This window comes from Harpia harpyja, chromosome 8 (assembly GCF_026419915.1).
Source record: "Harpia harpyja isolate bHarHar1 chromosome 8, bHarHar1 primary haplotype, whole genome shotgun sequence".
Taxonomy (NCBI): Eukaryota; Metazoa; Chordata; class Aves; order Accipitriformes; family Accipitridae; genus Harpia; species Harpia harpyja.
The window spans coordinates 49527491-49548721 of NC_068947.1; the positions used below are offsets into that span (position 1 = coordinate 49527491).

General features: G+C 46.1%; 2 protein-coding genes and 1 long non-coding RNA gene across 15 annotated transcripts in view; 1 reads left to right on the plus strand and 2 right to left on the minus strand.

The window, feature by feature from the left end:
• Positions 1–4132: 4132 nt before the first annotated feature.
• On the minus strand, positions 4133–6903 carry LOC128144765 (cytochrome c oxidase copper chaperone). The gene is made up of 4 exons (XM_052793996.1): positions 6819–6903; positions 6577–6722; positions 4727–4833; positions 4133–4333 (listed from the first exon to the last, which is right to left on the minus strand). Exons 2-3 carry the CDS (start codon positions 6693–6695, stop codon positions 4749–4751), a joined length of 204 nt encoding a protein of 67 aa, XP_052649956.1. The 5' UTR covers positions 6696–6722; positions 6819–6903; the 3' UTR covers positions 4133–4333; positions 4727–4748.
• Positions 6904–7922: 1019 nt separating this feature from the next.
• On the minus strand, positions 7923–20593 carry LOC128144766 (uncharacterized). 10 transcript variants are annotated; one of them, XR_008236197.1, is made up of 8 exons: positions 20502–20551; positions 19415–19474; positions 19191–19341; positions 18375–18551; positions 15797–15874; positions 11995–12138; positions 10907–11085; positions 7923–8361 (listed from the first exon to the last, which is right to left on the minus strand). It is a non-coding gene; the product is annotated as an uncharacterized LOC128144766 (long non-coding RNA). The 10 variants fall into 10 exon arrangements; XR_008236196.1 differs by adding an exon at positions 17021–17139 and having other exon boundaries at positions 7923–11085; XR_008236203.1 differs by having other exon boundaries at positions 7923–11085; positions 11995–12066.
• Positions 20594–20884: 291 nt separating this feature from the next.
• Positions 20885–21231, plus strand: part of CFAP91 (cilia and flagella associated protein 91) — a 41538-nt gene continuing 41191 nt past the window's right edge. For 3 of the 4 annotated variants that reach the window (XM_052794807.1, XM_052794804.1, XM_052794806.1), the window contains exon 1: positions 20885–20985. In XM_052794807.1, the coding sequence (XP_052650767.1) occupies positions 20895–20985 (91 nt within the window). In that variant the 5' untranslated portion in view covers positions 20885–20894. The remainder of the gene's footprint in view (positions 20986–21231) is intronic. The other variant, XM_052794809.1, reaches the window with a different exon arrangement.

The following is a 21231-nucleotide window of genomic DNA, read 5'->3' on the forward strand; positions in this document are numbered from 1 at the left end:
GGGATAGGGTTTCAAGGGTCGTCGTGTTTCAGGCTGAGCTCGCAGCTGCCCTGCCTAACATGCCATTCCTGTTGGCACCATTCACTTAAAGACACACGAATGGCCTCTTCTACTAACAGTGCTCTGGAATAACACTGTCTGCTGGGCGAGGCTGAAGCAATGCTTTATGGCAACCTTAAAGAATTCATCATGGTCTTGGACGGTACAATCTATCTCTACAACGATTAGTCCACGTGCAACACGGAGCGGTACGATGCCTAAGAGCAGCAAAGGCTGTGCCATCTTGACAGGTTGCCATGTGGGAAGGAAACAAGACAAATTAAGCTTTGCACAGGGGATGAGTACGATCCACTCAGAAAGATGCTTTCTGTTAAGGGTGAAGTGAAACAGGGAACCTTGTTTCCAGTGGTCCCTTATTTAAATGAAGAAATAAATCCTTCTGACTGAAGCAGAACAAGGCTCAGCTGCAAGAGGTATGGGGAAATGAAGAACTTCATTTCTCTTGACCTTCTCTGCAAAGAGGGAAGGATGACCTTATAGCCAAACCATTACAATAAAAAAATCTTGGGACCCAAGTTCTGTTTTTCATACCACTGCCATGTACTTGCTAGATGATCCCAACAACTTGTCTACCTTTAGGCCCCTGCAAAAAAATCACTATGATAAGGGGCCCTCCTTCCAAGATGGGCTGACATTCGATGGTAGTGGGGAGTTGGGATATCAAGATTGGGAACACTTACGAGAAAGATACTTTACATAAGATCTGTGAGACAAAACTGAACTGCTATGAATAGCAATGTAGAACTACATTAGAGGAAGCATTCTGAGAAGCAACGTTGCAATTCCCCCCACCTTTCTGTACTACCAAAAAACTTCTGCGGCAACATCAAAAAAAGTGACAAAAAAAAAAAAAGTTATCCATTTCACTCCTCAGGTAAATTCCTGAGCTAGAAAATACTCTGGAACACAATGCTAATGACTCGTTACTTCCTCTGGCATCTTCCGGAACACGGACAGGGGTGCTGCAGTAAGCCCAGAGGCATGCGCTGGGTCGCAGTGCTGCCGGGGCCAGCGCCGCAGGCGAGGACGGCCCGTTGCGACCTCCCTGCGGAAGATGGACAGGAATCTTTAAACCCACAGCATAAAGCTCTCATTAGAAACTATACAGCTTTTCTACTGCGGCTGAACGTGATGTTGTAGAGTGAATGATACAGCCTTTTAAAAGGTAGATTTCTGAGCATATGCTAGAGATTAATTTAGGTGTTTTCAGGCCCGGTTTTTTAAAAGGAAGATTTGTCAAGTGGTTGAACCACCAAGGCTCAAATCTTCCTTTCTCCCATGAGAGTACCATGGCCATACAGACCATCTTCACAGCACTTCCAGTTTTCCACCCAGCAAGAGTTCAAAAAGCTCTTAATTTTCCAAAGAGAAGTTCTATTTTCGTGCCTTGCCTTGAATTAGAATACATGCCTTCCATGCAAGGATGCTGGGGTTCATCTGAGATCAGTGTTCTAAAGCCAATACAGATTCAAGGGGAAAGCCACACAAGTATTAAAAAGGAGATACCAAGGCCCAAACCAATTTGGAATCAAGAGAGCAAGTGCATAGAAAACACCTGAGCAGCACTAAGACTCTTCCCTGGAAGAGGGCACATAAGGCATTACAACAAAATGAGTCTGTGAAGAAGAAAAATAAGACTCCGTTGATTTCCCCACTTAAAATGAATTCAACCAGTAGCACTTAATATTTAGCCCCATGTGATGATGCAATCCAGGTGCAGCCTGTGCTGTTTGGCAAATAAATCCTCTGTCCTTTAGAGCAGCACTGCACCAAGAGATTACCAGTCCCAAATCTCATAGCAGCTAAACGACTGGCTATTTTGCCCATCCTCAGGAAGTCTACAGGTTCACTGATCCCATAAGCTGAAAACTAGTCCAGTCACCTGTGATGAGGACACTAAGACCTTGGTGGCTTAAAGTCAGAGCAGGCATAATCAGACATCTCCTTTTTGATTTATTATATAGTGCATTGCTGGCGTTAGTCTGCAAAACTGTTACTTACACGCTAATAAACCCTGTAGCTCCAAAATATCCACCTGGTGTTTCAAGTCACATTCAGCTTACAACTGTTGGGCAAGGTCTAAAGCCTGCTCCCAACAAGCTCACGGTGAATCACAAAGCAACAAAGACAGCACGTACTGTATTTAGTTGTGCTGCTGTGTAGTTTAGTCAAGTTTCCTGCTGCTGCCACGTTTCATGCCCTCGCAAGTACACCAAGCACCCTGCGCAGGGCAGCGTCTGTCACCAGCTCCATCGGTAAGTAGTAACACAGTGCCAGTAACTCCCACTCCTTGAATCAAGCCTTGAATCCACTCCCCAGGAATCCTGTAGTAACAAATGAAGCCACCCAGCAAGAAATGTGATTTGACTACAAGGTTTTTTCACACTTGAGTTGTCCAGCATCCTTTCTGTACCTGTTACACACAGGTATCGCAGCATCCCACTCATCATCTTCCTTCCAAAAACTTTCTAAAGTATCTACCATGCTTTTACCTTCATGCAGGCCCAGATGTCCCATTTCTTAAGTTTATAGAAACTGTGTAAAGTTGTACAGGGACCCATTTTTTCTTTTCTTGGACTGATGTAAATAGCACTCCACTCTCACTTGACCACTGCCAACCCCTGCCCTGCTCTTCACTCTGTGGCACCATTTCCACCGGTTACCCAGACTGGACATGCTACCGCAAAGCTGGTGCGCGTCCACCTTTTAATGTTCCCTTCAGTTCAAGCTCTGACACGTGTTCATTCAACAATAAATGACCTTATTCAAGTTTCTACCTCAAGACAACAATAAACACCAAGAGGAACACCAGGTCCTGCTCCACAGCCAGCTACAGCACCGCAGGCGGCTTTGAACGCTTTTTGCCAGAGCTACACCTGCGTCCCTTCTCTTAGGCTGGAAGCCAACATGGGCATAACTCTTACCTCACGACAGGAGAGTAGATGAGCAGTGTAGAGCTAAGTCTAACAGCCCGGCTTGTCCCCTGCAAGCATTTTAGAGTACATTTCCTCAGACACCAGGACATTCATGAAACATTCCCGGAAGGCAAGTCTAAACTCTCCTCACGCAACCTGTGAGCCTCGGCAGAGACACTACCAAGTGTCACATACTAAACATTCACAGCCTGTTCATTGCTAGCTCAGAATACGCAGGGCCCAGCAGGCAGAGAAACAGTCAGGACTGCATTCATCCCTCCAACAGGATCAAAACCAAGAGAAGAATCAAGACAAAGCACAGATTTCATGTCTTCAATTTCTGAAAAGAAAACTCAGCAGGAGGAAAGGAAGTAATCAGTGATGCCATCTTAAAGTCAACTTACCAAACCAAGAAAAACATGAGGGTCACACAGCAACATAGCATGAAACCAAAAAAGTCCCACGTGTAGCAAGCTACCAACCGCAATTTTTTTGCTCTAGATTGTAAGAAGGAATCAAAGGCCACAACCACCTTCCTACTGTAATGTCACACAGGTGAGAAAAAAAGCCAGAACACAAACGCCCATGCACGCCTAGCACAAGACCAACCCAACAAAAACCGGGCAGAAAAAAAAAAAAAGCTTTTCTTTCAGGCAAGTGACCTGTACATACATCTGCAGTCCTCTGCTCCCTTTCCCTTGAAGAACTACTAGCTCAAGAATTTGAGTTTGATATGGAAAGTACTTAATTCTTCATTATAGAGAATGAAGCTTGAATCCTAGGGTAAAGCTATTCAAAAAAAGTTGGAAGAATTCTAACAGGGGAAAGCAAATCCAGTTTTGACTCTAAGGAAAGTTCATTTCGAAAGTGGTCATATTTCTACAAATACAGTTACACTTACCGTCACAAATGGCACGACAAGCTTCAGCATGCCTTTGCTGAAAGCTGTAACAAGGCTGTGTTACTAGCACGATTTCTCAATTTGCATCAGCGGGAAAACCTACCGAAGGCCCACCTGTTCAACCACAACACCGGAGTAATCAATGTTCTCATGTCAATGAGTAAGCAGGCTTTACTCATTCTCACATGCTGTTTTCAACGACGAGGGTACTGTCATTTCTTTACTTAAAAAGAAACAGAAGTCAGGAACGCTGGTGATTTTCACACTTTTATTAAGAGGAAAAAATATATTTTCTGTAGTAGCGGTCAAGAGCTAACAGTGGAAAAGCCACAGACATGATGCACAGTCTATCATTAGAGACTCTTTATAAATAGATTCTTTATTTGTTCTTTGAAGTAACTTGCAGAAATAATTCATTTTGCAGCTTTCCAGAACACAGTCACACCACAGACATCATCTAGAAGAGAGAGGAAAGACAGCTTCACCAAACATGGATTTCCACTGGATATTGAGGGACAGTTCAACAATCAACAAAAAAAGACCCCAGCAACAAAGCCACAAAAAACAACCCCCACACTGCCCTAGCATTAGAAATCGAAGTTCAAGTTCAGATCTATTAGAAGACAACAAGAGGCAGAACCATACTCTACTGCTGAAGAGCTACTTGCAAAGGCTGTACACGGCCAGAAGGCTTCACCACCCTCACAAGGACAGCAGTGCTTACTCTAGTGTCAATGAGGATTATTTTGCCTTCCCTCTCATAAGGAGGATACCTTTGCCATCACGAGCAGTACTCTGGGCCTTCCAGTGGCACCAGCTGAGATGCCAGGACACTGAAGGCTATACTTACCACATTCACAGTCCTGCTCATCTCATATCTTGAAGCCCAGAGCTCTCATACACTCCTTGTGAGCTTCAATTAGGTGCCTGCAATTTTCTTCCCCCTTCTCAATGATGCTGCAGAACAAAAAGATTTCCAAGGTTCAACAACAAAATGTTTGCTTACTATTAGTCAAAGCCACAGAACTGACAAGCTGTTGGGGACAATCAGAAATCCCTACTAGGCTCCAGAGATCTTTTTGCCTATCCTGTCCAGGGTAGCACTGTTTTGGAAAGTATAATACTATCTCAGAAAGGTGACCAAGTCCAGAGCTGTGCACTGAGAACTTTGATGAAATGCATAACAGAATTTCCTATGAACAGGCCGGTGTCTATTCCGGGCAAGTCTAGACAGGGATTTGTTATACAACACAAGGCTGTCGCATCACTTCATCAAGTATGCTCATCTTGTCAGCAACCAGTTTCAAATCATTCAGTAAGGAAGCAACAAAATTTCTCCAGTAAGAGACCAATACAGAATAGGTTGACCAGTAAATGACATTTTAGTCCAGCATCAGTTGGTACTTAGGGAACCTGAAGCAAAAAAACCTGTCCAGCTACTCTTAAAAAAATGATTTAACATATATGGCAACTTTTGGTGTTACTCATCCATCCAAGTGTCTAATATATATTCAAATAGCGGTAAGAGCCTACCATCATCAGTATACGGCGCATACCGCAAAAGCAGTTCAGACTTGCTCTTTGATTTGACTGGCAGAGCGCTTCCTGTCCCCAGAGGCGGAGATTCAACCGCTCTGCAGAGCACAGGTCACGGGTCTGATCAACCCTCATCCACCACGTTATGCTATTCTTGCTGCCAAAGAAAGAAAACTACCAAATTGTGAATAACTAAAATATCTTATTTTCTTAATCATTTAAGTTTTATTACAGTAAGTACGGACAGGTCTGCTGGCCGCCCACAGCAACCCCATCTGACTCCGGACTTGCATCCTACCACCCTTTCCTTAGGGGTCCCTGGAATCGCCTTTACTCTATCACCTATCTAAACATGCACCCCTAGCTTTAGCAAAAATACAGCTTCCAGTATTATGTCACCTACTGAACAACATCTGCACCACCTGTCAGGTAAAAAAAAAAAAAAAAAAAAAAAAAAAAAAAGACAACTTGGTCACCAGATTAAAGTTTTTTAAAGATTTACTGTCCTAGACAAAGGAACTCTATTTTGGGGGTGCATTTCATGCTGTTTGATGATTGTGACTAAGCCTATAATTACAAATGCAGCTATATATATCATTGCCAAGTTTTGCACCTGTGAGAAAAGTCATCCTCCGAGACCTAAAAAACAAAGTTTTTTTTTATTTAAGAGAGTACAGTGTTTATAATCAATTAAACAATAAAAACGTTACTACCTGCCGGTAGCTGCTTCGGCCAGTCAACAGTAGTGAAGATTTGTAAGCGGCGTTAAAAGCTAATCTCTGAAACCTGTTTTAAACTAGGGCTGTGAGATATTAATCTCTTCATTTCTCATTTACCCTTTTAAGACAGCTTCTCCTCCGCGCTCTCCCTCTCCCACCCCTCTTGGATGCTCCAACACCCTCCACCCGGGGCGGGGAGCGTTCCCAAAAATCACCCCGGCACGTCGGCAGGGACGGAAACTCCTAGAAGGGTAACAACGGGCAGGGCCGGGAGGGAAATCCAGCGGGTCAAAGCCACACCGGGGCGGCGGACTGACTAAAAAGCCCCACTAACTCGACGACGGGCCCAGCCTGCGAAGGGGAAATACCCCGGCAGGAGCCGCCACCCGCCCCGAGGGCGTCGGGGTCCCCCAGAAGCCTGAGGCGGGACGGTGGGGGCCCTCACCAGGCGTCCCGCGCTTTCTTGGTCTCGGGGCAGGCGCAGCAAGGCTTCAGCGGCTTCTTCTCTTCCCGCGCCTCCCCCGCGCCCTTCGCGTCGCAGCTGGCGGCGGCCACCGTCGACATGGCGGGCGGCTCTCCGGCGGCCACGGCCTGTGAGGAGGGGGGGGGGAAGAGAACCGGGCAGGGAGCGGCCGTCAGCGGGGTGCCGCGTCCCGTCCCCGCCCCAGCCCCGCCGCCCGCCGCTACCTGCCTGCCCGGAGCCTGAGCGGAGAGAGGGAGGGAGGGAGGGAGGGAAGGAGGACGACCGCTCTCCTCACCACAGGGACGGCTCGACCTTGAGACCGCCGCTGGTTCCGGGTAAGCTCCCGGCTGCGGCATGCTGGGAGATGTAGTTCGGGAGGGCTCCTTCCCTCAGCCGGGGGGGTGTCGGCCGTTATCCCGGCTCGGGGGCGGTTATAAGACAAACGGATCTCCCGTCTGTGACAATCAGTCAGTCAGCGTGTCGACAGAGATATTCTGCAGGAACGCTCGACCCTTACGGAGCCAGAAAGATGAGGGAAGGAGGGAGCGGGCAGGAGAGTGGAAAATGGCGTCAGCTCCTGAGAGGACCTGCCACCCACCGCAGACTTGGAGCAGCGACTGACAGGATTTCAGTTCTGCCAGAGCCAGGCCCCCTGATCAGAAAGTTGTAGCCAGCTACCTAAAGCTCTTTTTTCCTACTCGAGCAGTGGGGAAAACGGGGGCTCAGTTCTTTATCGCAGTTGTGCACAGAAAACTGGAGATGTCTGGGAGTGAAGAACACATGCAGTACCTGCTCAGCCGCCATCACTGGCAACGGGAAATGTTGCTGTTTCATGGCTGAGGGCCAGCCTGGCCGGTCCCTGCCACGGGCAATCAGGGAAAAAACACAGAGCTGCTTTTCCTCTGTCGTCTGCCCCAAACCAGGCATCAGCAGCCACTCTTGCCTTCCAGGTCTCTGCCACGTACAAAACAGCTTGGCTATTTCGCCACGGCCCGTCAGCTCCCTAACGCAACTGCGTGCCACGCTTGTGCCTGCCACCAGCCCTGATGGCGACAGGGTTACACTTGCACACGTATAGACTGGCAGGCACGTTGGCAGAGCAAAGGGACGCCCCACACAGGTAACGTGGGAAGGGCTGCACATCAGTGGATGTGACGCTGCTGAGAAGTTGGAAGGGGAAAAGAAGAATATGCCCAGTGGGATGCAGCTGCTGTGCCTTTTAACAGGGTGTAGCAAGAGTCAAAGAAGAACTGGCAGCTTGGATCAGGTACTAAGGGGATCCAAAATTGTAGGAACACTGACAAGAACATTTGGAGGGATAGAAGGCCTGTATTTTAGGTATTTAATTAATTTCTGACTTTTAGGATGAGTTTTTTTACACTTGGGGCAGATTATCCCATACTTGTCAATTACAGAGGTATTTATTTTGGTCTGTGATGAAGAGTAAACAGCAGTAGCTCCTATAAAACAGGTTGCATGCTCTCAGTCTCAGCAAAACTTAGGAGCTCAAAATATCTGCTAGGGATCTGAATACTCCAGTCAGGTAAAAGATTGAAAAGGGTCCTGCCCTACAGCATTCATGAAATATCAAGCAGCCCCATTGTTTTCAAGAGCCCTGGGCAAGACAGAGAGAATTATTTCATTATTTTCGGTATTTACCCTTCCAATAAGCCAGGCCAGAAGTGAGGTCATTCTCTGTTGAGAGATTTTGCTCTTCTGTTCCTCTGGATCACCACGGTGAATGCCAACACCACCGACTTGGGCTACCTGAATGAGTAAATGACAGGAGAGGATTCTTTTTTGATCCCCTAATTCTCACAGAGAGAGATGAGAAGTAGAACTTAGTAGCTCTTTTCCAGAAGTCCAAAGCTCCACGTTTTCATCACACGGGTCGATGAAGCTCTCCTGTCTTCACCATCGGGGCACCTCTGTGGCACCCTGACAATGTGACTCCTTGAAACACAGGCTTCTGAGGAGATCGTTGATGCATTGCCATCCTGCCTCTGAAATGGTGTCATGTAACACTCACTCACCTCATCAGCCATCTACTTAATTATCCGTGAATCTCAGGCTCAGTAGCCTGTCCCCAGCTATCCCATTCGGCTGGGAAGGTTGTTCAGACTGACCTACGCCCACGCAGCCTCCTGGCTCAGCACACACGCGTTGGGAGGCCATGCAGCCAGTTTGTGATGAACTGGAAGATGTACAGGTTGCGTATGTTGACCAGAATATGCTTTTCCCAAATCCATGCAAACATGCTGCAAGATGGAGCTGAGACTGAAATGCCTATCAAAAGCACGGATCAGCTCTCCAAACCAGTGCCTTGGTATTAGGGTTTTTTGAACATATTAAGCAAGTTTTCCTTTCAAATTAACTAGCTTTGTCTTTTCTTTCTAAAGCTTTATCTGCTGGCCACTATCCAAAGGCCTAGAAAGAGCTGGTGGCAGAAATGCAAACTCTTTGAGGGAAAGCCTGTGGTAAAAAAACCTCAAAGGGGGTTTCCCAAGTCTGCAAGTGAACAGTATCTTTTATTTAACAACATCTTTTATTTAAAAAAAAGAGTTTGAATTAGATTGATTTAGCCTGTAGAAACCGGGAAAAGACCAAACAAAACACATTTTATACTCTTGCCAGAGTTACAGAATACCAAGGGCCAAGGGAGGTTAAAATTTAGTCATCTTGGGAGAAGACTTCAAAGGGGTCTGCACAAAGGTATGGCATGTGGAGACTAAACATCTCTGCAAGCAGCACTCCATTTTAACTCCAGCAGCTGTCCAAATAGATTAAGGAGGAGCACTGCTATTTTGTCCATGCTGCCTGCATGGTAATAGTTTGTAACAGAATCACCCTGGAAGAAGGAATCACTTCTTGGTGGGATGAAGGGGCAGGTGCTGGGAGGGAGGAGAAGGAAGGGAATTGCCATTAAAGCACAGTTAACACGTCTTCATACTGATTGCACCAATTTGGAGTACAGTGCAGAGGGGAGATCACAGCCTTTTCTCTTCTGACATTACATTGTGTGTAAGGATTGATTGTTAGCTTGGTGCTTTTTGTTTTCCACTTGTCCTCTGCCTGCTGACAGCGGCAGAAGAATTATATTAAAGAGTATGTGTCAGGATGAACAGATTTATCTACCAGTCAAAGAGGAATAGCTAAGGGCAGGCTACTGAGCTGAGACTGCTGGAAAATTGTCAGATCCAGTACCCAGGAAAGAAGATTCAGTGAAAATCTCAGAGTCTCTGAAAAAGATAATGAAAAAAAGACCCTCCCTCAATCTACCATGTCACTTGGCAGCCTGGTGCCACGTGTGAGGGTACAAGGACTACAGACAGCACTGGACATTGGCAGCTCTGGTCTAGAGGAGTAATGGGTGAAATAGGGGGAGACTGCCCAGTTGCCATGGGGTTCCAAATTATTTTCCCTGTTCCCTATTTCCCCTTTATCAGAATTAAAGAACATACAGCAGTGACTCGTGATGTGTAAATATCACAGTAGCACTGCAGTCATTGCCGTTGGCTTCTTCTATCTTCGGTTTCAGCCCACTAAAAGAATGGTTGTCCAAAAAAAGAAGTACTTGTCTGTTAGAGAGACTCAAATGGACAGACTTTTCAAGGAACCTCAAAAATATATTTACATTCATTGTTACTGTTAGGTAGGGTAAGCCCCTATCAATGTCAGTTGAAAGTAGCAGTCTGGGGTAGTCCAGGGTTTTCCAGATTTCTCACACTTCTGATATACGTGACGGAAAGTAAATTTAACTGTGGAAAATCTGTGTGGTGACACAGAGCTGAAGGTATTTTGATATTTTCCATGTAGTGCCTATTCTGGGAACCAATGACCCTTTACCATCTTGAAAAAAGAAACCTGTTTAATATTGGTCTAGAGAAATATTTTTGTCTTTGATGTAGTATAAACATGAGACAGCCACTGCTCCAGCAGCCCAGTCAACCATACGCTGTGTTTGATTATCAAAGAAGTTGTCTGTGGTTTTGGTCAATGCTTAGATACACACGGGGGAAAAAAAAGGACTTCAAACCTCTGAGCAAGATGACTTGTCAGGGCCCTGTTGCCTACTATATTAACTGCCCAGCTACAGGGTAGAGTTTCTGGTTTTGATCAGAGTTGCAGACCTGCAACTACCAAATACTATCAGCTCAGTGGTGTGACCTGAGAGAGAATGGATGCTGTGATAGAAGGACCTTTGCTCTGATCTAGTACAATGGAAGAGACTCTAAGGTGATTAATTACATCCCCTCTAAGCTTCAAACTCCATCTTTAGGTGAAGGCAAGTGGTTCACTGGGCTAAAATCACCTTAAGAAGTGATGCGCCAGTCCGTTCCCAGGCTGAAGAGGCAAATCCCCATGTTTCAGGACTATGGCATGAATTCTGTATGCAGGGACGCTGTACCACAGGACTGAACCATCCCCTCCCAGGAGATCACCACGGAAGGCTGTATGGAGAGAGTCTCCTTCCATACTGGCAAGCAAGCCCTTAAAGAAACAAGAGTAGAATCAAGATTACTTTTAAGGCATTTCTGTCTCTTTGAGTACCCTACAAGCTCTTACTGCAACAGATCATCTCTTGCCAGAAATTCGGCCAAATCTTCAGAGCGTCAGAGGCTGGAAGTGGAAGGTAGTTTGCAAGATCGCAGCCACTTGCCACTTTAGAACCAGAACTGCTGTCTCTGACATTGCAGGACTATGCCCACAGCATCCCAGAAATTCATGTTGGGACCAGGACTCTGCGGCCTAGCCCTCCATAGTAAAGAAGATAGCGACCCTCCTACAGCAACAGGCAGAGCAGACTCTTGTCCCAATCAAAATTTGCAGCAAAACTAATTTCAAGAATTGCCACCACTGCTTGCTTTTGCTAAGAAACCAGTGGTTTTATAGTACAGTCAAGACACTGTTTCCAGCAATGAATGACTTTTCCAGTGAAATCTGGATGTTCATGCAGGAAAAGAAAAAAGAAAAAAAAAAAAAAAAAGACATCAGTGCTTGGTTTTGGTATAAACTTAAAGGATCTTAATGTCTTTCTCACATTTTTTTCTGCACATCTCTCCTCACTTTGTGCTAAGATTATGACTACCATTACTTTCATGCTATGCCTCTTCTTTTCACTGCCCACTGAAAGCATATCCAAACATATTAGTAAAGATTATGAATTTGTCATGCATGCAACACTGCAAAAGCCAGATCAGCAAATTCAGTATGCGATCTCCCTGGTAACATGGTTAAAGAAGGAAGCCGGCATTTTGTGCTGTGCCACAAAGCAACCCGCCTGTTCCACATGCCTTGGAGGCAAGCACAACTGAGCCTTTGGACATGTGGCAGCTTTTCCACAATGCAGATATGCAGCAGCTGATGTTGGAGGTGCATTTCAAACCTGGTCAGGCTTACTTCAGTGCTTGCTGGGATAACTGATCAGCTGCTTCCCATCGTGGAGGGAACACCCATGAAAATCCGAGCATTCTGGAATAGATCCCATTGCGCAGACTGGTGAGAAGGAAAGGCCAGGTGTTTGCGCTCAAATGGCTGCATGTGCTACCGACACAACAAAAGAGCATGGCTGAAGAACACAAGCATGTATTGTCTGACAGTCACTACGCTTAGTAATTCAGAAAATCCTAATCTGTATTTGGAAAATAACATCACTAATCTGCAAAGGTCTGTCCCTCCGCTGCAGTCAGACTCTCTGGTTTCAGTTAAACATCAGAAAAAAAATAGTCCAGGTTTAAAAGTGTTTAGGCATGAAGAAGATACACACTAGTCACCCACGGGGAAGTTTTGCTATCCTCAGACATTTATCTTTCCTCCACTGCAGAATTAACCAAGACAGCTGCCTATACAGTTCTTTCCAAACAGGAAACATCCTTCATTCTCAATTCTCATGACCTGAAAGAGTTAAGACTTTCAAACTTCTGCATAAGCCCTATATGAATTGTCAGAACTGATCAGAATGTGACCCCAAGCAATCAGACAGCTGAGCCACTGTTAATAGTAGCACCACACGCATGCATGGATGATCTCTGATAAGTCACCCCACAAAAATCAAATGCTGCCTAAGGTCTGTGCTTATGCATTACAGGAAATCTCATTCAGAACCCAAGTCCACTTGCCTATGTACTGAAGAAAAATGCCTCACTGTAGTTCCATAAAATACTCCCTAATACAAACTTCTAACCTTGATCGGCTCTGCTGCAAACGAGGCAGTGTTTCTGCAACTCCAGTGAATGGTGTTAAGCTGTCAATCAATTGAGAAGCAGCAATACAGTACAGTTCTTTTCCACTGCCCACATTCCAGTTGTCCTTTTTTTCCTCTAAGTGTTGCTGCTATTAACAATTTTCTTCTGCTTGGTGGTATGCCATTTTGATGTCTGTGTTGGTAGTGCTCCTGGCTTGTTTGAATCCATGCAAGTCTCTCTTGATCATGTTTTATGAAATGTGACGCTCCACTATAGAAAATAGTTGAACATTCACTACAAACTGCGGGAGCTAACTGGAAGCCTGGAAGGAATCATTAGTATTTACAAATACATGAGTCATGCCATTTTTGAGATGTCACTGATTGCAGCTGCATACTTCTATATACTCACATCCCAGCACCTCACTCCTTTTAAATATTGCATCAAGCCATATGCTGTACAGTGCTGCAAGCTGCTTGTAAGGAGCCTGCAACATTATGTATCTATCTTCTGAATCAATTTACATCCCCACAGCTGTTACTTGCAAAGTTACAAAATAATGTAGAAAACTCAGTCACTCTTAAGCCATTTCTTTCACGTCAGTGGTCAAGCTAGGTTTCAACTCTGAACACCTAATTCATTTGCACTTGTTTTCTTCTGCTTTTCTTCTCGTTGATCCAGGAGATTTTCTAAGTCTAACGAGCATTACTGGCACTTTCTCAAGGAGATCTTTAGAATCCTTATTCCCACCAAAAATCAATTGGACTTGGCTATCAAGTGCTTAAGGGTCAGATTTTGAGAAGCATTAGGGCATCTCTATATGCAGGTGGAGGGATTCTCAAGAGAGCCTATTTACATTGACATCTTCCTAAATACATTATGTGGCTGGAGTACAATTATTTTTGAAAAAGTGACATGGGAACACAAGTCATGTACATGGCAGAAAATTTCATCTAAACCTTCAGCTCAAGCCCATATCCTGGCTATTTTGCCCCGGTTTTCAAGATGCTGTAGAGTATGCTGTGCAGTATTTTCTCAAAGTACTGAGTGTCTTGGGTTGGTATTTACTCTGTGTAACAAATACTAAATTTTACTCAACGCATCCTGTCTGGACTGCCACATCATTAACTTCAACTACTCCAGCCCCTTATTTAAAACCTAGAATGGATTCCTCCAGGTGTGATTCTCCTAGGGGTCCATCCAAAGACTTAGTCAGGATCAAAGAGGGGACGTTTCCAGATCAACACGCTAGATGCTGAGTTCCTGTCATGCTCTCACAGTTGATACGTCAAGACACCAGTGATGTGCTCTAGATCCTGTACTGTGTTCTGTTCAGTCTCCACCATTTGAGACTGGGACGTGACGTGTGAAGGGTGCAGGCAAAGACAGAGGGGAAAGATAGAGGAACTTTCAAGACTGAAGAGAGTACAGGCTTTGTTTTCTTACATGAGGGAAGTGATACTTACGCATCCTTCCCCAATCTTTGAGAGGGCTCTGTTCAGCCCCCCATCCGATTCTAGCTTTTTCCTTCCTGTGGTCTGAGTGTCCTGTCACTGCTGTCTCACCCTTTTATTTCTGGTAGGCCTGCCCCAGGGCCCTGGATGTGTGCTAGCCCTCAGCTGACTTCCATCCAGTGGATTGCAATTAAAGGATGATAAGTAAATATTTTTTTGGAAAGTAATAGACAGGATTAAGATCATGTCGCACTAACTGTTTAAGAGGAAATAAGAGTGTAGTGTATGGAAGAGTTATACTGTATTCTAACAACAAGCTGAAATGAGTCTCCATAACACTTCTGTCCAGCTATTTAATTTCCATGAAAAGAGTGGTTAAAATGGTCACAGAAAAATCAAGAGTCCCTGGTGCTCCCTTCAGATCAGGCAAGCACAAACATTCACTCTGTGGTAAAGTTTTCCAACTAGCTGGAAGCCAGACTTGACCAGGCACCTTGGCAAACAATAGGAGAAAGAGCAAGGAAAGCAGAAATGCTGCAAAGGTCAGCAAGGTACTCCATTTCATAGTTTTTGACACATCAGATAAATATATACTACGTGTCTCCCTGTCTGCTGAACTGTTAAGCTACCCTGCGCTGCTGTGGGCTTTAGTACAAACAATCCATCAAGCAGCCACTAAAAATCTAGCTACTGAACTCCTGAGCTTCTGGGTAAAGAGATCTCCTTGGCTCAAGGAGACAACCTTCTCTCTACAGCCCCTGACATTCTTAGGGAGTCACCACCCCTCTTAGTCATGCCGGCCCCCTGCCTTGTCTGGGGGAGAGCAGAGTCGGGAAGCGTGATCCATCGGCCGCGCCGGGATGGTCGTTGCTGGTGACAGCACCCTCCCTGCATCCCTGCAGGCTGCACAGGCACCACCAGTCAAGTGTTAGGGAGCTCAGTACTTCAGTAGGGCCTCTCCTCAGGCTTGGCTGAGTAAAATAGGGCAATTCACATCCTCCCATCCAGACTATTAACAGGCTCCAAATGGTTTTTAGGATTGCCCTTTTAAAGCAAGAACTGTCCTCTCTCGGCTTAGTATGGAGCTGAGAGAAATGGATATCACCAGAACCAGAACTCAGTGGTGGCCGGAACCCCTTCCACTCCCTGAAACATCTCCCATCCCTCCTCAAGCTCCTTCTACTTACACCTGCCTCTTGCCTGCCTGCCTGCCTTCCCTCCCTCCCTCCCTGCACTTGGACTCCCTTTTCCCAGTCAGGGGTTTTTCTCTCCTTCCCCCAGCTCAACAGGCAGCTACCAGCAAATACAGGTTTTAATTTATTTACTTTTAAAATAGACAAACGGATGATAAGGCTGGAGCCAAACCCTCCTGAAAAGCAGATATGGAATCCCATCACAACCCAGCTATAAGTACATTTCTCATCCAGGTCTCCAGAAGCAAAAAGTAGTTTGATTGCTTTAAAGATATAAGCTCATCCCAACTTCTAAGGCTACGGGATAAAATTCTGTCTGTTAATGTAATATTCCCCTTCCATCAAATTGTTCCTCTGGTTGTTCTCTTACCTCCTGTGCTCTGACTAGGAAGTGGCATCCCCTCTGCTGATTCAACCACTGATTGGTGCAGCAAGGAACAGAGGGAATCTAAGGTTTAATTTTAAAAAGAAATGTCTTAACACACTGGAACTTGAAAGCTGCAAGCTAACGTGTTGGCACTGCCATTTATTCTTCCGAGTATTGCACGGGAGGAGTGAGAACACTAGGAATTCACTAGTCCCCTAAGCAGTTCGATCCAAGATCCTTTTCCTACTGAGGTGAGACAACAACATTTCTGACTTCAGCCCAGCAAATCATTCAAATGTCATCCCTGTTCATTAAGAATCTCATCCAAAGCTCATTCAATGCAAGTGGAATTAAGTATACAAATGTCCTTCAGAGGATGCCTGAAGTATTGGTAAACTCAGGGGTTTGTCACAAGTTGGACTTCTCTGAACCATGGGCTGAAAATGTCCTTCATTCCACCTTCCTTTTTTATTTTTTTTTTCCCCAAGTGCTAATCAAAACCATTACGGAAGTCTTTCAGCACACTTTGAAGTGAATCCTTTAACTGTGATCACAAAGTACTACTACTTCATTTTCTTTGAACTTTGACTTTTTAGGCTATCCTCATCTGTAGACTGCTTTTAGTACAAGAAGTGTGCCAACAGTCATACTAAGAAAAGAAAAGCAGGAGAGAACAGGTCTCCTATAATGACGCTCATCTAGTTTTTTCAGTTTCAGTAGTTGTATCTCAAGATGCCTCTCTCAGCAGAGCTCTTAGTAAAAACAGCACAAAGAAACCAAAGACATCACCTTGTCAAACCTCCATTTACCACAATCAGTACTCCAAGGCCATTTTTACAAAAGATGTCACAAGTTACAAGTGAGGTATTCCACAATGGATACAATGCCCTACTAAGCCAAAAGCCAGCACAGAGACAAGGCCTTAATCCACAAAAAGTTAGATTTCACAGCACCTGTTTTCTCACATCTTTTTGATGTGCTCCCTGCCGGGAATAGTGACCACGTCTTCCTCCTCCTCCTCTTTTCCTCGCTCTCTTTCACAGTCTCTTGTGATGGGCTGGGAGGAAGGCCCCCCTTCTTCTGGATTAAAAACCTAGCAATCACATTGACTGCAGCTTTGTGCTGCTGCTTTCCTGCTCTTGATTCACACATCTGGAAAGAGGTGTTTATTATACAAAGTTAGTAAACTATGTGGAGGTCGGACAGGGAATGGAAATTAGAGCTTACTTTGGATGGCTTCAAGGACCAATTTAATTTTATATCATTCCACATTTAACAGAAGTGCTGAACTGGCACCACCCAGGTTAGAGACTGTGATGGACCATACATGGAGAAATTGCGACATCCTGTGGCAAGAATGGGAAATGACACGCCAACGGTTACCGGTTTTAAATAGATGACAATTTTGGCATTCCCTGCAATCAAAGCCTCAACAGTGCTTTTATTGCTGTAACTTTGTTTCCTGTAACTTAGATTTTTTTTAATAACTAGAAAAAAGCTGCCACAAACCATCACATGCACCCACCACCACAACAGTGCTGTCATTTGACAACTGCTAACGAACAGAGGGCAGAAGAGGACCATCTACATAATTAAGCTTAAACCCAGATGGATGACATCTTGCCAGGGGCTTCACAGATCCTCGTGAATTTCAGGGGAAAAGTCACATTCAGGAAACCCAGGTCCCTCCCAGGCTTTGGAGGACAGAAGGAAGACAGAGTAGAGAGACTCATCATCTGTTTAGCTCAACTTCTTTGCCTTCTCCCCCCTCGTCCTGCCTTTCTGCACCCTTCCCCACTTTTTCAGCTCCTCATCCAGGTCTCCCATTTTCTCGCCGAGACCACTTCAGTTCTGCTCTACTGGCTGCTCACCCTCTCTCTCCCTCCTCCCCCTGCACACTGGTTCTCTACCACCACACTCTTCTAATTTTTCTTCACTCAGCCAGCCAAGTTTCTCCTCTAAAACCACACTTTCACGTCCGATCCATCTTCTCTTTGTCCAGCCACTATTCTGCTCTCAACTAATGCCTAATCCTACCCTCCTTGTCTAAATTTTCCACTTCTCTTTGTCTGATTTTACAGTTCAAACGCATCAGCAAGTCATCACAGCATAACGAGTCCATCAACGGAGTAGTAGTTCATCTTGCAGCAAATTACACCATCTTATCTCAAGGTTAATGTGAGATAAAATGCATTTGGCTCAGCCTCTTTCACGGGCAGCTAAACTAGTGCACTTTACTGCAATTTTGCAACATGGTAAGCATTGGCACAGAGTTAGTCCACTCAGTCACTGCACAGTAACTCACAAAGGTGTGGACAGTTTACTCGTACAGCTGAGCACCTGGTGTCCCCTCAGAGCCAAGTGGCTATAAAAAAAGTCATCAGATAGACAGCACCCCAGCTCAGCTACAGTCTTGTTCTGGAAAAGCTATTACTGGAAAAAAACGAAACAGCCAACCCAAAAAATCATGCTACAGCCCGCAGCTCTGAGGAGAAAGCCCACCAGTCAAGTTCTTTGAAAACTGTAGCTAAGAAACAGGAATCTTTTTTGATTGCTTACAGTTTAGTTGCCTTCAGCTCACTTTCACCAGAGTGACAGGATGTGTCCTTGATGCGGACAGACCGACCTGCCAGATAAGCTTTGAGTCCCTTTTCCAAAGCGCTGGTCAGAGACAAGGTTGCCGAGTTTACTGCCTGGGATCAAACATTTTCTCAGAGCCTTTCATGTTTTGGGATCTTTTTCTTTGGAAATGGCTGATCTGCATTTAAAAAAAAAAAAAAAAAAAAAAAGACCGATTCAGACCAAACCTCACCACTTTGCTACTGCAGTGTATTCCGCAGCACACACCAGCATGCCAGGGGCCCTGGCCAGGTTTCACTCCAGCTGCAGATCCACAGGAATATGAAGACTTCAGGCAAAGAACATTCAAGATAGTAATAATCAACACATCTTTGGACACTTGTAAGGCTGTTCACTGTCCACATCTGTAATTCACAGAGATTTCTCTGAAACATTAGTTAAAAATAAGCCAGTATTTCACCACTCCCCACCCCCAATCTAATCTAAGCAAGCTCCATGAACCTGAACCTTGAGCTTTTTAGCTCAGCCACATATACCTTCCATGAGCGAGTACTAGTCTTCAGGCAGCTATGCAGTGACCTGAAAACTTTTACCTTTTATTTTCCGACAAGTTACTTTTCAGCCACATCAGGCTCCCGAGATGGTTCCCCACATAGTCTTTCAGCTGCCAACACCAAGAGATCAGAGGCAGTGGGGCCAGGCAGCTCATGGTGAACAAAGAAGAAGGTGGCAACATCTCACATTTAGTCCAATTTAATGCGATTAAAGTTAATAGCGGGACTGCCCCTTTTTGATCTTCCACAGCTCCAGAAAGTACTCGTTAAGCTATGCCCTGGCATTTTGCTGCACTCTGTCAAGAACTCATGTAATTGTTCCATTGTTTCTTCTCTACCTGGTTTCCATCTGGTTCCTTTCCTCATCAGAAAAACAGAACTCCAGGCCACCTGTATCCAGTCATCTCTGAAAACCTTAAAGTGGAAAAATGTGAGAGGGCGGAGCTGACAAAGAATCATTTTTTTGGCCAAAGTACAGTTTACACACCTCATTGCCTCAAGGCAGATGTCCAGCGTGGAAAAATTTCAGCATGGAAATTATGGAGTTCTAATGAAATGAGATACAAAACAGGAAAACTGAATCTGATCATGAGAAATGCTGGGCAACTCTATTAAAAAGTGACTTTCATTGCCCCTGTCAATAATTAAAATAAGAGATCACATTGTAAAGCTCTCTAGTAAAATGAGGGCCTTTACAGCTTGCTGGGTATCTTTAGGGCATGGATCAATCCATTGCGGAAAGTAGTATCCTATACATGTCAGTCAGCAACAAAGCTGTGACAGCATTTCTTAGTTCAGACCCACATTTGAGTCTTCAATTGACCCATTTTGATCAACTACCCTAAGAAAGAAGTTGTTGCTTCAAGCAAGTGACGGGCCTTTAAGAAAGTAAACCAGCATTTGAATTTGAATTAAATGTCTATGCATAAATTGGCAGAGCCAAGGAATTTGGAACCACAGTCCTAACATTGCTCTCTTGTGATGAAGCACTGAGGGGCCACAATTTTATGTCAGACATGGCAAGCTGTGAATAATTATTTGGTATACAGAGTTTTATATACAAAATAACTAACATGAGGGACTTGCTTCAAGATTATAGACAGAGGAGAGGGCCCATTTGCAATTCTGCTGCTTTTTACGTCCTATTCCAAGTCTCAGCAGCATTGCCTCCGTATCTCCTTAGGCAGACCAAAGCGTTAGCCGTTCCTGTTTAACGGCACGAAGAAGCTTCCAACTTTGCTCCTCACAGCGAGGATGGCCCCCTCCTTGCAAAAACAGCGGTGTTCTGCAAAGCGTAATGTTTACTTGTAACGCTTTGTGCGGGTCTCTCCAGATGCTTTACACGTGCAAAAATACCTCTCCAGGCAGTGGATACGAACCCTATTTTCACCACTTTACAGCCGCAGAAGTCCTAAGCAGTAACAAGCAAAGCCAGGAATAATATCCAGGCTTGAACCCAGTCCCCAACTGTAATTCCTAAACCAGTTTCCTTAAGCACTAAGCGAGGGTCCAGGGGAACTGGAGCGCATCACATCAAACAACTCCAGCAGGAGCCGTTAAAAACCAAAACCCACCTAAGCCCGATGAAAGATGAAAAGACGACGAAAGACCCGCGTCCCCCCCCCCCTTCCACACCGGAGCAGGACAGGGCTGGGCCCCCGCCACCCCGGGGGCTCCCTCCCCTCCCGTCCCCGCCTGCGGCGGCACAAGATGGAGGCGGGCGGGCCTGGCCGCCTCACAGGGCCCTGCGGGGGGAGAGGCAACCCCCTACCACCGCAGGCTCGGAGGAAGCGGCGGGGAAAATCCCCGAGGGCCGGGCCTGTCCCCGGGGAAAGGCCCGAGAAGCCGCCGCCGCCCCCCGGGGAACCGGAACGCCCCCGCCCCGCCCCGGCATTAACGTCCCGCCGTAGGGGGCGTGGCATCCCCCGGCCCCGCCCGCCGGCGGTCGCCGTGGGAACGGCGGCGCCATGAGCCGTACGGCGACGGGCGCGGTGCGGGCCCCGCTCCTCGGGGACGGCCGTCAAATGGCTCCCGGCCGGACCTTCGACTGCCCCTACGGTACCGGGCCCGGCCGGGAGGGACGGCGGTCCTCCCCGCGCCCCCCCCCCCCCCCTGCAGCCCCCGGGGCGGGCGGGGGGGGAACCGGTGCGACCAGGCCCGACACCCTTCCGCGGGGAGGGAGGTCGCGTCCGGCGGGGCTCGGCCGGGCCCGCGGCGGGGAGTTAGGTGCTGGCAGGGGACGGGACGGTTGTGCGGGTCGTGAAGCGGTTGAGGCTGCCCGAGCAGGCCTCCCGCCTCTCCCCG

Coding starts and splice junctions, on each gene's coding strand:
- LOC128144765 (XM_052793996.1), bottom strand. CDS start 6,695: ATGTCGACGGTGGCCGCCGCCAGCTGCGACGCGAAGGGCGCGGGGGAG. Junction 4,834..6,576: donor AAGAAAGCGCGGGACGCCTG/GTGAGGGCCCCC, acceptor TTTGTTCTGCAG/CATCATTGAGAAGGGGGAAG.